We start from the raw sequence: 12,380 nt of genomic DNA, 5'->3' as shown, positions 1-12,380 counted from the left end.
AGTTTCACTTACTTATTTTCTTGAAAAAAAGTTCCAGAGTACTTTTCGGTTACCGTCTCCAGGTCTCTCTCTGGGCAGTGACGGCGCTCACGTGGCGGAGTGCTAGGCTCACAGGTCAGCCCCTGGGCTGTCCGGGGTAGTCCTGGTCCATGGGAGAAGCCCTCATGCTCCTGGTCGGGGTGTTGGGGCCTGCTGTTCGCTTCCACGATATGACCCGGCCGGCCGGCCGGCCCTACTGGCTCAGGGAGCCTGGACGGTCTTAGCCCCGGAGGTGCCTGGTGACTGCAGTGACCGTTGGGGTATGTTGCTGGTTTGAGGAAAAGAGTCCCAGGTGCCCTGTGGTGGACTCTTCTAGTTGCGCAGGTGCGGGAGGCCCTAGTTCCCTGACTTCTTTGGGGGCCTCAGGCCTCAGGAGCACACGTTTGGCTCTGCTCCAGGTGGTTGTTTTTGTCCTTCGACTGTGAACATTTTCGGAGACACATGGGCTGCGTAACACTCCATGTGAAGGGCATGCAAGGGGTTAGCCAGGACGGGTGAGAAGCAAGGTTCTAGTACAGTCTGTAGATCTGATGTCACTTGCTTTGTCTGCATCGGGGAGCCCGGGGTGTCCGTGAACCCTGCGCTCTCTCCTTAAATCACGAGAGTGACCGCCACGTCAGTGTCCTCGTGACGTGCCTGTCACTGCAGGCCGGTTTACACCGCTTGTCAGGAGCTAATTTTAAACCCAAAGTGTGATTCCTGGAAGTTTTGCCAGAGTTTTCTTTCTTTCCTATCTGAGAGAATATGGAAAGTCTCGGGCAGTCTAAAAGCAGCCTGCTCCGGGTTTGGGTGGTGGCCGGCTTCCAGCTTCCATCTTTGCGCTCAGCCTGGAGAGACAGAAACAGGGCCGGGATCCAGGCGGGGAGAAGTGATTCTTTACATTGTGAGTACCTGGCCAAGTGCTTTTCTGAGAGCTGTTTGGGTGTCTTGGTTTCCTGGAGGGCCCCCCAGGCACCCCCACGCTGTTTTCAGCTGGGCCTCCTAGGGCTGGGTTTCTGCGAATACCCCAGGCCGTTTGTCAGCATCTGGGAACAGGAGGAGCAGCCCCTGTGTTTTGATCCTCTCACTGCTTGTGGTCTGGGCAGAAAAGCCGTTCTGACGAACACGAGGAGGTGTAACGTGGCCGCGAGACAGACATGAGCCCCGACGGCCCAGCCGCACAGGCGTCCGGAGGCCCGGCTCCGCTGTGGGCCATCTTTCACTTGGGGGCTATTTTGGCTGTTCTGCAAGGGGTTTTTCATCTTCTGATTCAGCAAATAAAAATAACGTGTGATGGAATCCAACCTGTTCTCTTCTGAAAGTAAGAAGGACACATGCATTTCCCTGTTTGCCAGGAGTCTCCCTGTAGACTCCCGAGTGTGAAGTGTTTGCACGGGAATGCGAGCTACTTCTGAAGCCCCGTGCTTTCTCTCTTCTCCAGATGGACTTTCTGGCCGAGACCAGCCTGTGGAGCTGCTGAATCCCGCCCGCGTGAACCACATGCCCAGCACGGGTAAGTCCACTCGTCTGGCCTGGGGAGGGGTGGGCTCGGACTCCCCCAAAGTGCTGTTTGGAGGCCCCACCACGTTGGGGGGTGTCTGGAGGGAGCAGGTGGACCCTCAGATCATCTGACCCCTGTGCCGTCTCCTGAGGGAAAATAGGCCATATGTCGCGGAAGCCGGTCAGGCATTGGCTGTTCAAGAGGAAGGGAACTGTGGCTCTTTTCTATCTTGAGCTCCGGAGGGCATGTTCTTCCCGAAAGTGCCAACTGCTCTTTTGAGATGTTACCTCAGAGTCGATCCATAGGAGGACCCTGTGGGGCAGAGTTCTGAGCTGGAGCTAGGACCAGACGTCCCCTGCCTGGCGAGGTCGAGCTGCCAGCAGCCATGGGACAGTGGGAGGGTCATGCTTCACCTACCCCGGCGCAGGCTTCTCACAGCTGAGGCTCTCCATGAACTTGTCTCCCAAGTGCCTTTTACTTTTTTTTTATGAGCAAAAGAAAATCAGCTATGATTATGTCCTTTATTCCATATATGATCTTTTTACATTTCATGCTTTAAGCAACGCTTTCCAAATCTAGATGGCGTGGAAACATTTTTCTTCTTTTTTCATTAAAACAGCCCCCTCTCCCTGTCCTGGGCCCCATGTAGTGACTCCAGGATGTCAGCTCAGAGCCTGGGCACCATTTGTTCTGTGCCAGCTGCTTGGCCTTATTGAAAGAAAGGCAAACCTCTAAAAGGCTGGGATGTGAGTGCACTGTGGACTCCTGAGCCTGCATTTCAAGACTGCGCTGCTGGACCCTTGCCTTCGCCACACCCCGAGGCCTCTGTCTCAGTGGTCTTGGCTCTGCGGCACCTCCTGGACCCCAGCCTTCCTGGATACCACCCTGCCCGCCCCCTCCGTGGGCAGTGCCGGCCGGGACAGGGAGGTGATGGGCACCTGCCTCTGCCCCTGGTCCCCTTAAACAGAGGCTGGAAGTGGCGAGAAAGGGATGTCCTTCCTTGCATAGTGATGCTCCGTGCTCTGCCAAGGGTCATTCCTGGCGTCTCCCCACACACGAAGCTCCCATTGATTCTCTGCAAAGGTCCCTGGACGGTGCTCTGGTGCTCCGTGTCCCTGGGGCCATGGGCACTCGCTTCGCCGTCCCCTGGGATGCTCACAGCCCACTCTGTCTGCCATTTCCATGCTTCTTCTCCAGGACCCCCTTCTGCACACCTTGACTTTTGACTCCAGGTGCAGGGAGGGGGGCTTCGGAATAGCCTGTGCGATGCTCAGGTTTTACGTGCAGCCTGTGTGACGGAAACCGCCTTGATTCTCACTTGCTCTTGGACTCACATCACCAGTGTTACTGTTGTCTGAACACAGAGTCCTTGGGTGGTTGGGTGTTTTCAGGCAGCTTCCTAGTGCTCCTGTCCCCCCTGGGTGTGGGACAGAGAAAGAGACTTCCTAGACAACCCCATAGGCCACAAAGGTGGGAAGTAGTTGTTTCCAGGTGGACCAGAAAGAGGTGGGCTCCCGATTAGTTTTCCCACTTGGAAAGGACATACGCCCTGTTGAGACCTGATATGGCTTAGGGTGAGACAGCCCATGGGCTTCAGATTCATAGGGGACCTGGGGTCCTGCTGACCCACTGGCTCTGACCTGAGGCTGATCGTTTCGTGGATGGGGATAATCCTTCTCTGCAGGTTTCTTTTTTTCTTAAAGACTTTATTTATTTATTTATTGAGAGAGCATGAGAGGGAAGAAGGTCAGAGGGAGAAGCAGACTCTCTGTGGAGCCGGGAGCTCAATGTGGGACTCGATCCCAGGACTCTGGGATCATGACCTGAGCCAAAGGCAGTTGCTTAACCAATTGAGCCACCCAGGCATCCCTCTCTGCAGGATTCTTAAAAGAATCACACATGTGTCTGATTTTTAGTAGTTTCTGGACAGATGTTCCATTGACAGACATGTCCCGTTGTCCTGTTGACAGATATACTGAAGACGGTGTGTGACTTAATTGTGACAGCCTCTTCGGGGTCCTTGGATGATTCCGATGGGCCTCTTCTCCTCTCCTTTGAGGGGACCCACCCAACTTGAGAAATGGTGTCTTGGGGAACGTGGCCCCAAGACATTGAAGCAAGTTAACTTCCTGGTAGCCAGACCCCTCGCTGATAGATTGGGGGAGGTGTGGGGGGACAATGCCATGTTTCCTCCCTCGCTGGCCAGCAGTGTCTGCGGTGTAGAAGCCATGCCCACGGGCAGCCTGCCAGGAGGGAGGCACATACATGGTGTAGGTGTGACTCTGGGCACGAAGCTTGCAGGTCGAGGGCTGCTTCAAAAGCTGCTGGAGCGAGGGGCCTTCTTAGCCCCTCCACTCTCAGTCCATTCCAGGCCACTCTAAACCATGTCCTACAAGGAAACAGAATTTAAACTTAATATGAAAACTCCTTTATGGCCGCACTGATGTCACTATACAGTTCTTCGATGACTTTTCTGTCAATCCTAATTTGCCCTGGCAGATTTCCTCTCCACTGAGTTTAACCTTGACACTCAGCAATGTGATAACATGATACTTATATGTGATTCGCAGGAGTGACTCCAGCCTTCCCACGGGAACTTGTCCTCTGAGTAGGGAGGGGTGCACGACCCCTGTTCTGTTGGTCTGGTCTCACTGCTGGGCCCTTTACTTGGGGAGGGTGGCACCTGGTAATGGTTCCCTTCACGTGTGGTTCGTCTTCATGACGTCTGGCTTCAGGTGGAAAGCACGCGTCCCATCTTCTTGGTGTGCCATCTTGAATTGAGGTGTGAGATAGTTCACACAAGAAAGTCTGAATTGTCGAAGAAAAAAGCCAAAAGCCTTTTTAGTCTGGGTTAATTCTGCTTTCTTCACCTCCCCCTGCAATGTCCTTGATGTACACAAGGTTTCCTTTTTGTTTTCTTTTCCAACTTATCTTGTCACTGTGACTCCTGGTTAACATCCCAGTCCTTTGTTTCTTAAAGAAGTGAAGTGGCACCGTTACAGATGTGGCTACACCTATTCCCCCTTCCCGGAGGCTGTCCTTCCTCCTCCTGGCTGGGACTGTTAGGTGGGACTGTTAGGAAGCCATGTCAGCAGCTCAGTTAGGTGAGAGAGAGATGTCGGAGTTTGAGGGGAATGAGAAATGCCCACCTGAGCCAGGGGTCTGGGTCGTGGGGGACTTGAGAGACATTTAAGTAACTCATTTGTGAATCAGTGTCATATTTTTGAAGTAACAGACTTTTCCCTCTGACTCCAAAAAAATGCATGTTTATTATGGAGGAGAGTCATGGTACTGACCGTGTTGGGGGTTGGCTTCCAGAATTGGAAGGGGAGCTTGCTTGGCACGGCACGGTGTGGACGCCAGGAGGCCCGCAGCAGCCTTGACTGAGTAAAGGGGTTGAGAACAGTGCCTCCATCATCCAGGAACAAAATGGAGGAAAACAAGACCTGAATAAGAACAGGGGGCCCAGGAGGCCTACTGGCTCAGTCAGTTAAGCAGCTGCCTTCAGCCCAGGCCCAGGTCATGATCCCAGGGTCCTGGGATCGAGTACTGCATCAGGCTCCCTGCTCAGTGGGAAGCCTGCTTCTCCCTCTCCTCCCTGCTTGTGCTCTCTTGCTATCTCTGTCTCTGTCTCTCTCTGTCTCTCTCTCTCTCCTAAATAAACAAAACCTTTACCAAAAAAAAAAAAAAAAAAACCAGGATGCACATATTAAGCACTGACTGTTGATGCAATGGCTTGCTGAGGGGCTGCTGTCCGTCACGCGTGCACTCATCACAGCAGCCAAGGGTCCTTCCTGCCTGGAGCACCTCTGCCCAATGGAGAGGGGACCGGGAACTTTGGGTCAGGATCACCCTCTAAGGACACCCAGCATGTAAATTATGGGGCAAGACTTCTACTCTGTGCTGCTGGAGGAGAGACCACCTCAGCCAGTGTTGTGACCCCTGTGCCCAGGGGGACGTGGCGGCTGAGTCGAAGGATGGGAGCTGCGTGGATGAGAAGCTCTGGCATGTTCCATGGGTGTGGGATTCAGGTACCATTGCCTCCAGAGGTGTGTCCCTAGAGCATGTGTGGCTCGGTTAGGGGGGTTTCTGTTTGAGGCTGTTTAACAAAGGTGCAGTTTTTAGAAAGAAAATTGTGGACTTTTGAAGAAATTACAGAAACTCAAAAGAACTTACCCAAACTGAGCAAAAAATAAAGCTTAACTTTTAGCACATGGATTCCCACATCTTAAAGGGTATCGACCCCCACACTGTCAAGAGGTTGTTGGATTTCCTGACGCTCGTCTTGAGTTTTGGAGCAGAAGCTGGGTGAGACTAGCTGGAGCCAGAAGCTTCTACTGCCTCCCAGCCATGTTTCTCATGCTGTCATTTGGTTTCGGTGAGAGAAGACTCACCTGGTGATGGAAATGCAAATATGAGACACGTGGGACCCCTGAAGGACCCTGGGAAAGTGCCAGAAAACCTCCCTTACCAGCTTCCGAGGTGATGAATTACTTTAACCGGTTGATCCCCCTGGGAACCAGGCCCCCATGGTAATTCTTCTCCCACACAGCCCCCCTCGTGTGTGTGTGTGACAGGAAGTGGGTCTCTGGGCTTGGGATGGTCACGGTCGAGGGCGGTGAAGGATCATGCCGCCTTGGGCGGCTCCTGCTGCGGTGCCAGGCAGGGACAGCAGGACGGAGGCCACCTTCTTCGGTTTCCTCATCCTGGCGATGTGTCACTCGGGACTCGCCTGGCTCTGCCCAGCAGGAGGCCGTGCCCTGGGGAGCGTGCTCTGGCCCCCGACCTGGAGACACAGGTGCAGGGGTGTGTGAGGCACCCCGTGCCTATGGGCCACGGTGTATGAGCATGACCCCCGGCCTCCCGGGGGCTGCTGTGCTCCTCCTGCTGGCTCGTGTGCTTTCAGTTTGTGGGAACAATAAAATCTAGAGCATAAAGATACATAGTCAGACCCCACAGTTTGAAAAATTTAGGGACAAGATCCCATAGTTGGATGTGCCTGATCAGCCCGAATGGGTCCCGAGAAGTGTTCCACCTGCCTCCATCCACCAGTTTTGCCCGGGACCCTGTGTGAGCAGCTGCCAGTCAAATGAGGCCCTCTGTAGGAGCCTGTGGCCCCGTAGCCCTGAGCCCGACGGGTGCCTGCAGCTGTGTCCCCGGAGGCCAGGCACATGCACGTGTGTGGTGTGCACCCGCAGCTGTTCACAGGGGCCGTGGGCTCACCCTGGGAGGTCGTTGTGGACAAAAGGGTGTTGCCCCGCGCCCTCCAGCTTCGACATGGCCTTTTTCCCTCGGCGTGCTGCTGAGGAACCCTCAGATTCCACTTTCCCTTCTGCGGTTGAGGGTCCTCACCAGTCAGAATTGTGAAAAGGCGTCCCTTCCAAGGCCTGCGCACTCCGTGCATGTCCTTCCTCCGTCCTTTCTGGGCTCCCAGCCCATCCTGCTGGAACTTGCCAGGGCAGCCTGGCTTTCTCTGTGCTCTTGGCTCCTCCCCACCCTCCCATCAGGTCTGTGCCCTCCTGGGGGCACTCCGAGTGTGGGAAGACCACGGGGCCACGAACCCCGTCCCCTGGGGCACAGGCACAGAGTGTGCCTGTGTCCTGCTCCTCACTCCCTTGCTCCACCCCATGTGCTCCCTCGTTGGGCTGCAGATGGAAAGTGCAGGGTCAGGCCGGAGCCAATCAGCTCTGAAGGTTGGCCCGACTCTGATGGGCTGCACGGCCTCTGGCAGGCAGCCAAGCCTCTGAGCCTGGGTGGTCTCTGGGGTCTCGTGGTGCAGGGAAGCGTGGTGGCGTCTTGGGCACGGCACGTGCACACAGGAGGGGTCTCATGCAGCTCTCCATCGTCCTCTGTCCCATACCCTCCAGTTGGCAGGTGGCCAGGCGCTCGGCTGCTCTGTTCCTCCAAGGCTTGCACATCCCTCTCCCCCAGCCCAGAACCCTTCGCGATGGCAGCTCTTGGACTCCCATGTAAAAGGAAGTGAAACCAGTGACGCAGGGAACCTCACATTGAAATGCTTTACGTTACACAGAGACTGTCTCCTGTGAGGGTTCTGGTCTTCCTGGGCCTTAGCTCTATTTTTCTAAAGTTGGAGCCCACATGTCTGCTTTTTCCTGCATCAGGTGCACAGACCTCCACAATGTCCAGTCCCCGGGTGGGTGTCGAGCCTGGTGAGCGGGTCTGGGCCTGTGGGGGGGACTCAAGGAGTTATGAGTCAGCAGGCTGGTGCTGACGGCTGTGCAGGGGCACCAGACTCTAGGGCGCATCATCTGAAGTGAAGACCATGGCAGCGTGAGCCATCCCTCGGCCCGAAACCCACTTGTCAGGGAGGAGAGGGACAAACACTGCTCATATCCGGGACAAACATTCTTCAGATCTGGGAACAGCGCCTGGCTGGTTCCTCCCAGACCTCTCCCCAAGTTACCCACCAGCTTGCTGCTTTTCTCGGGAGTCCATGAATTCATTGCTGGGAGGAATTTACAAGAGAGAACATGGATTATTTCCTAAGTGTAGTGCTTCGTGGTGTGAAGTTTTGGGTTTTGTGCTTTTGTGCCTCAGGACGGTGTTTCCAAAGACAGGCCTCACTCTGTTGTGTCTGCTTTCTGTCTTGTGAAGCCGGCCCCTCTCCCTCCATGGCGTCCACTTCACTCACTGACACTGGCCTTCATAGGTGCTGGACTGTGGGCTGTGTCCCCAGACCTGGGATCCTGGCAGGATGGGAGTCCGTGGTCTGGCCTGTCTGTGTCCAGAGCTGTGAGCCATTGGGGGACCCGCGGCCCGGCCTGTCCGCATCCCGCAGCTATGAGCCGTTGGGGGCCTGCGGTGGTTTGGATCACCGAACGCTGGTGCTTCTCAGATTCTCTGGGCGCATAAAGGGCCTCCTGCTGCAGGCCCCGCCTGTGCCAGAGAGCGAGCTGGCGCCCCTCGGTCCCCGTCACTCACCACCTGGCCTCTTCTTCCTTTCTTTTCCTTGTGCTTTACCGTGTGTGCACCCAAACCTCCCCAGACAGGCTCTCCGGGATGCGGTCTGGAGTGCCAGGAAACTCTGGAGAGAGGGACATATGTGGAGGTGTCTGGTGCTGAATGTGGCAGAAGTCCATGTTCGTTGCTGCCCAGGTGGAGGGCGCCCCATTCCAGCCTGGGCTCGGGACCTGGCCCTGCGGCCTCTTCCTGGCACGCCCCTCTCCTGGAGTACAGAGCCTGCAGAGGGGCCAAGTCCCCTCGGGGCAGCAGAGGGGTGCTGTGGGCTCTCATCCATGCCCGGCTGAGCTGGGGTGACCCTGGCACCGTTGTGAAGGAAGTGACATTTGCCCTCAGAGTGACACTGTGGTCTGCCATCTGGCTTGTGGATTTGGGCTTTGGAAACAGTCTTCCCTCTGAATACTGATGGTCCCCTTCTCTTCCGCAGCCTTGCTACCCATCCTGTTGGCCACCTGGACAGCGTGTCTGCCCTTCTGTCTGGAATGGCACCATCTCCCTGGGCACAGGGTCCTGGTGTCTGTCTGCATGGGCTCTGTCTCATATGGGGATAGTTTTCTCAGCAGTCTGGTACCCCCAACTATCTGCTCATCTTTGGGAGAGGGCACCCGGGGGAAGGAGGGACACTCCGGGGTGTGGGTGGTCCTGGTAGCTGGGGCTCTCCCACCCTGTGTGGACACGTTGTTCATCAAACCTGCCAGCCTCCCTGGGAGGGTGCAGACCTGGTCCACCACATCCTGGGGTGGACAGTGAGGCCACCCCTGTGCAGCCTGACCCGTCTGTGCTCTCGGCCCCATCCATCTGCTGCCTTGCCCTCCAGAAAGGGAGCCTCTGGCTTCTCCAGCTGTGCGGGGTACACAAGGAGTCCGGGTACCTCCGTGCCCCCAGGATAGACGGTTCATCTCCTGACAACTACTGAGCTTTTTCTGGAGGCTTTGTGCCTGAAAGCAGACCCTCCCTTCCCCACTACAGGGGAGGGTTTGGATTTTTGTATCTAATAAGGCAGGTGCCCAGCGTTCACCGTGTTCTTTCTGACTTTGAGAACTTGTTCTCTTACTTGCATTTTGTTTGTGTTTCTGTTGGTGTTTTTTTTTTTTTTTAAACAATCCATACCGTTTTAGTGGGATGTCGGGGGAACAGGGATAAACGATGGTGTTCGGTCTGCCATTTTCCACCAGAAATGCCCCTTCGTGCCTCCCCGCCCGGCTGGCTGAGCTCACGCGCCCTCGGCGAGGCCCGCTCTGCTGGACGGCCACACCCTCTCTGCCGGCCGGCTTCTTCAGTGTCCTCCATGCTTGAGGGAGGCACAAGAAGGCCTTTCTTATCCTGGGTGGAAATTAGATTGTTTGGGTTGTTGTTGTTTATCACAAGCTATACCGACCCGTTAAATTTTGTTTTGCTGCTATGCCCATAGGCGCACAGAATTAGGAAGAGCAGGCGTTGGGGCCCAGAGCAGGGAACAGGAGCCCTTGGAAAGCTGGGGTTTGCTGGTTACAGCACAGCAGGGACTTGGGGGTGTCTAGAGAAATGGCCCCCTGTGCCCTGGTGCGCCCGAAACCAGGTGCTTGTCCCCACAAGCCCAGATGTGGCGATGGCAGCAGTGACCGGGATTTGCGTAGGTGCAGAGAGTAGGGACCGTCCCTCCCGTCCCTCACGGCCCTCCCGGATACTTGAAGGAGATCACGAGGTGGAAGGAAGGGTTTTTCCCAAGGCCGACTTCTGTGGGGTGTGTGATGGGAGGCGCCAGCCTTCACAGACATGTGCCCAGGACTGACTGAGGCATCTGACCTTCATGCTTTTGTCTTTTCTCACCAGCTCTGTGTCCTGCACGTCCAGACAGCAGGGCGGGAGGGACACGAGCCCAGACAGTCTGTGGAGCCCTCATGGGGGTCTTCAGGACCTTCAGCCAGGGTCAGGGAGTGGCTTTGTCAGCCTTGCCCCTGTTCTGCTCGGGACAGGATTTCGCTTCCGGGGCTCAGTTTCACTGTGGCCAAACTCCGTGCAGGAGAGGTCCCTGTGTCTGGAGCCCCACAGCGGTGCCGACTGCCTGGGATGCTGTAGACCCAAACCCAGACTGACACTACATCTCCAGGGGAGCCAGGCTGCAGTGGGCGGGAAGCGGCTGGTGGGGACCGGCTGCTGTCGTCCCGAGCCCTCACGGAAGGGGCTAAAGCTCCTCTCAGGCTTTGGATGTCTCACAGAACTCCTGGGCCTTGGGCCAGGATCACTGAGGGGACCTGCGACCCGCATGGCAGTCCTTCTCCAGCTTCCAGGCCCACTTCAAGGCGTGGGAGGCCCTGGAGGTAGCCGAGATCTGAAAGTTTTCACGAGGAACATGGGGGATCAGCTGGGTCTGGTGGCCTTGGAGCCGAGGGCACACTGCGTGTCCTGTCAGCTTTGTGTGTTTACTGTCCTTCAGAGACCCAGCTTCTGCCCCTGCCATCCCCTGACTCCCATTCTCCTCTCCGTTCTGTTCCTTGGGGCCTCATTTGGACATTTGTGTCCTAAAGCCTCAGGCTGAACGTGTGACATTAATTTCTAACCTTTCTTCCTTTGGATATCAGCGTACATGGTCGCATGCTTCTCTGTGGGCACAAGTGCTTTCGTAAGTTCTCATTCAAAGTATTTACTTTGTAGTCGCTTTAAATTTTGTTTGATGATTCTGTTTTCTTTGAAAAAATGAGATATTTAGAAGTGTGTCTCATCTGAAGGTATAGCGTTTTTCAAGCCGTCTTTCTGTGACTGATTTTTCAGCTAGCAGGTCGTGGTTGGAAACGATCATGCCTGTGGAGTTGGCTGAGGCTGGCGCTCTGGTCTGCTTCTACAAGTCTCGGGGTGGACTCGAGCAGAGTGGTGTTCTCTGGTGCTGGGCACCGGCTTCCGAACATGTTCACGGCTCAAGCTCAGGGGCGCTTAATGTCCTGGACCTGGGAAGCTGGGGGGAGGGGGGAGCTCAGACATGAGGGACTTTTCATCAGGGGACAGGGTAGACAGGTCAGGACTTGCTGGCGCTGAGTGGCTGGTGCAGAGGCCAGAGGGGGCGGTCTGGGGCTAGCCAGGAGGCCGGAAAGGAGGAGCGTTCTTGCAAGATCTGGAGTGGCTGCAGGTCCGTGAGGACTTGCAGCCATCCTGCAAGGTAGGGCTTTGTCCTTGAGAGAGTGGGCAACTCTTGGAGGTTCTGAGCAGAGGAGTGACACCCCTCACTTTGTGCTACAGTGACAGACACATGGGAGGGGCAAGGGACGGGGTTGGGGGCTGGCTCAGGCTGGATAGAGGCAGCGAGCATGGTAACATGGTTCAGAGTCTGGAAATACTGGACGTACGCGGGACTCACTGGAGGTGCCAGCGAGCTGTGAGGGAAGCAGAGGCTGGAATGATCCTGTGGTCTGGGATCTGAGCATGTGGATGGCAGAGTTGCCATGAATTTAGGTGGGGACATGGACGAAGCCACTCTTGGGGAGACTGTTGGAAAGTCGTGCCCCATCGGAGATGTTGAGAAGGCAGGTGTGGGGGTCGGCTGAGGCCGGAGGCCTAACGTTGGGAGTCATCGGCCTACAGATGGTATGGAAATGAAATCTCCATGCCATGTCTGTAGACATTGTTCCTAATTTTTTTATAGACACTGTTTGCTTAGAGTTACCTGTGCATTTTTTCCTGATTTGTACTTTGAGCCAGGGGCTCTTGTGGTGTGGTGACCGCCAGTGTGCATGTGCTCACTAGAAGCAGGCTTGCACCACGGCACAGGATCGCCAGCCCTTCCAGCAGTCATGGTGGAATGGCAGCAGTGGGTGCTGTCCCCGCCACTACCCTGCCGTCCTGCTGGCACTTCATGCTGCTGGGCCTTGGAACCGCCCCTCCACCATGAGAACAGCAAGAAGCCACC

The 12,380-nt window shown here is 55.8% G+C and overlaps 1 protein-coding gene across 6 annotated transcripts in view; it reads left to right on the top strand.

Moving 5' to 3' along the window:
• HDAC4 (histone deacetylase 4) overlaps nt 1–12,380 on the top strand; it is a 281,806-nt gene that overhangs the window by 136,037 nt on the left and 133,389 nt on the right. For 3 of the 6 annotated variants that reach the window (XM_032857622.1, XM_032857623.1, XM_032857621.1), the window contains exons 1-2: nt 769–922; nt 1,460–1,531. In XM_032857622.1, the coding sequence (XP_032713513.1) occupies nt 784–922; nt 1,460–1,531 (211 nt within the window). In that variant the 5' untranslated portion in view covers nt 769–783. Of the gene's footprint in view, nt 1–768; nt 923–1,296; nt 1,340–1,459; nt 1,532–12,380 lie in introns of those variants that run through there. The other 3 variants (XM_032857625.1, XM_032857626.1, XM_032857624.1) reach the window with 2 other exon arrangements.

The sequence above is a fragment of the Lontra canadensis genome, unplaced genomic scaffold (assembly GCF_010015895.1).
Source record: "Lontra canadensis isolate GAN:19392208 unplaced genomic scaffold, GSC_riverotter_1.0 scaffold13, whole genome shotgun sequence".
Classification (NCBI taxonomy): Eukaryota; Metazoa; Chordata; class Mammalia; order Carnivora; family Mustelidae; genus Lontra; species Lontra canadensis.
This window is presented reverse-complemented; position numbering and strand designations above follow the sequence as displayed.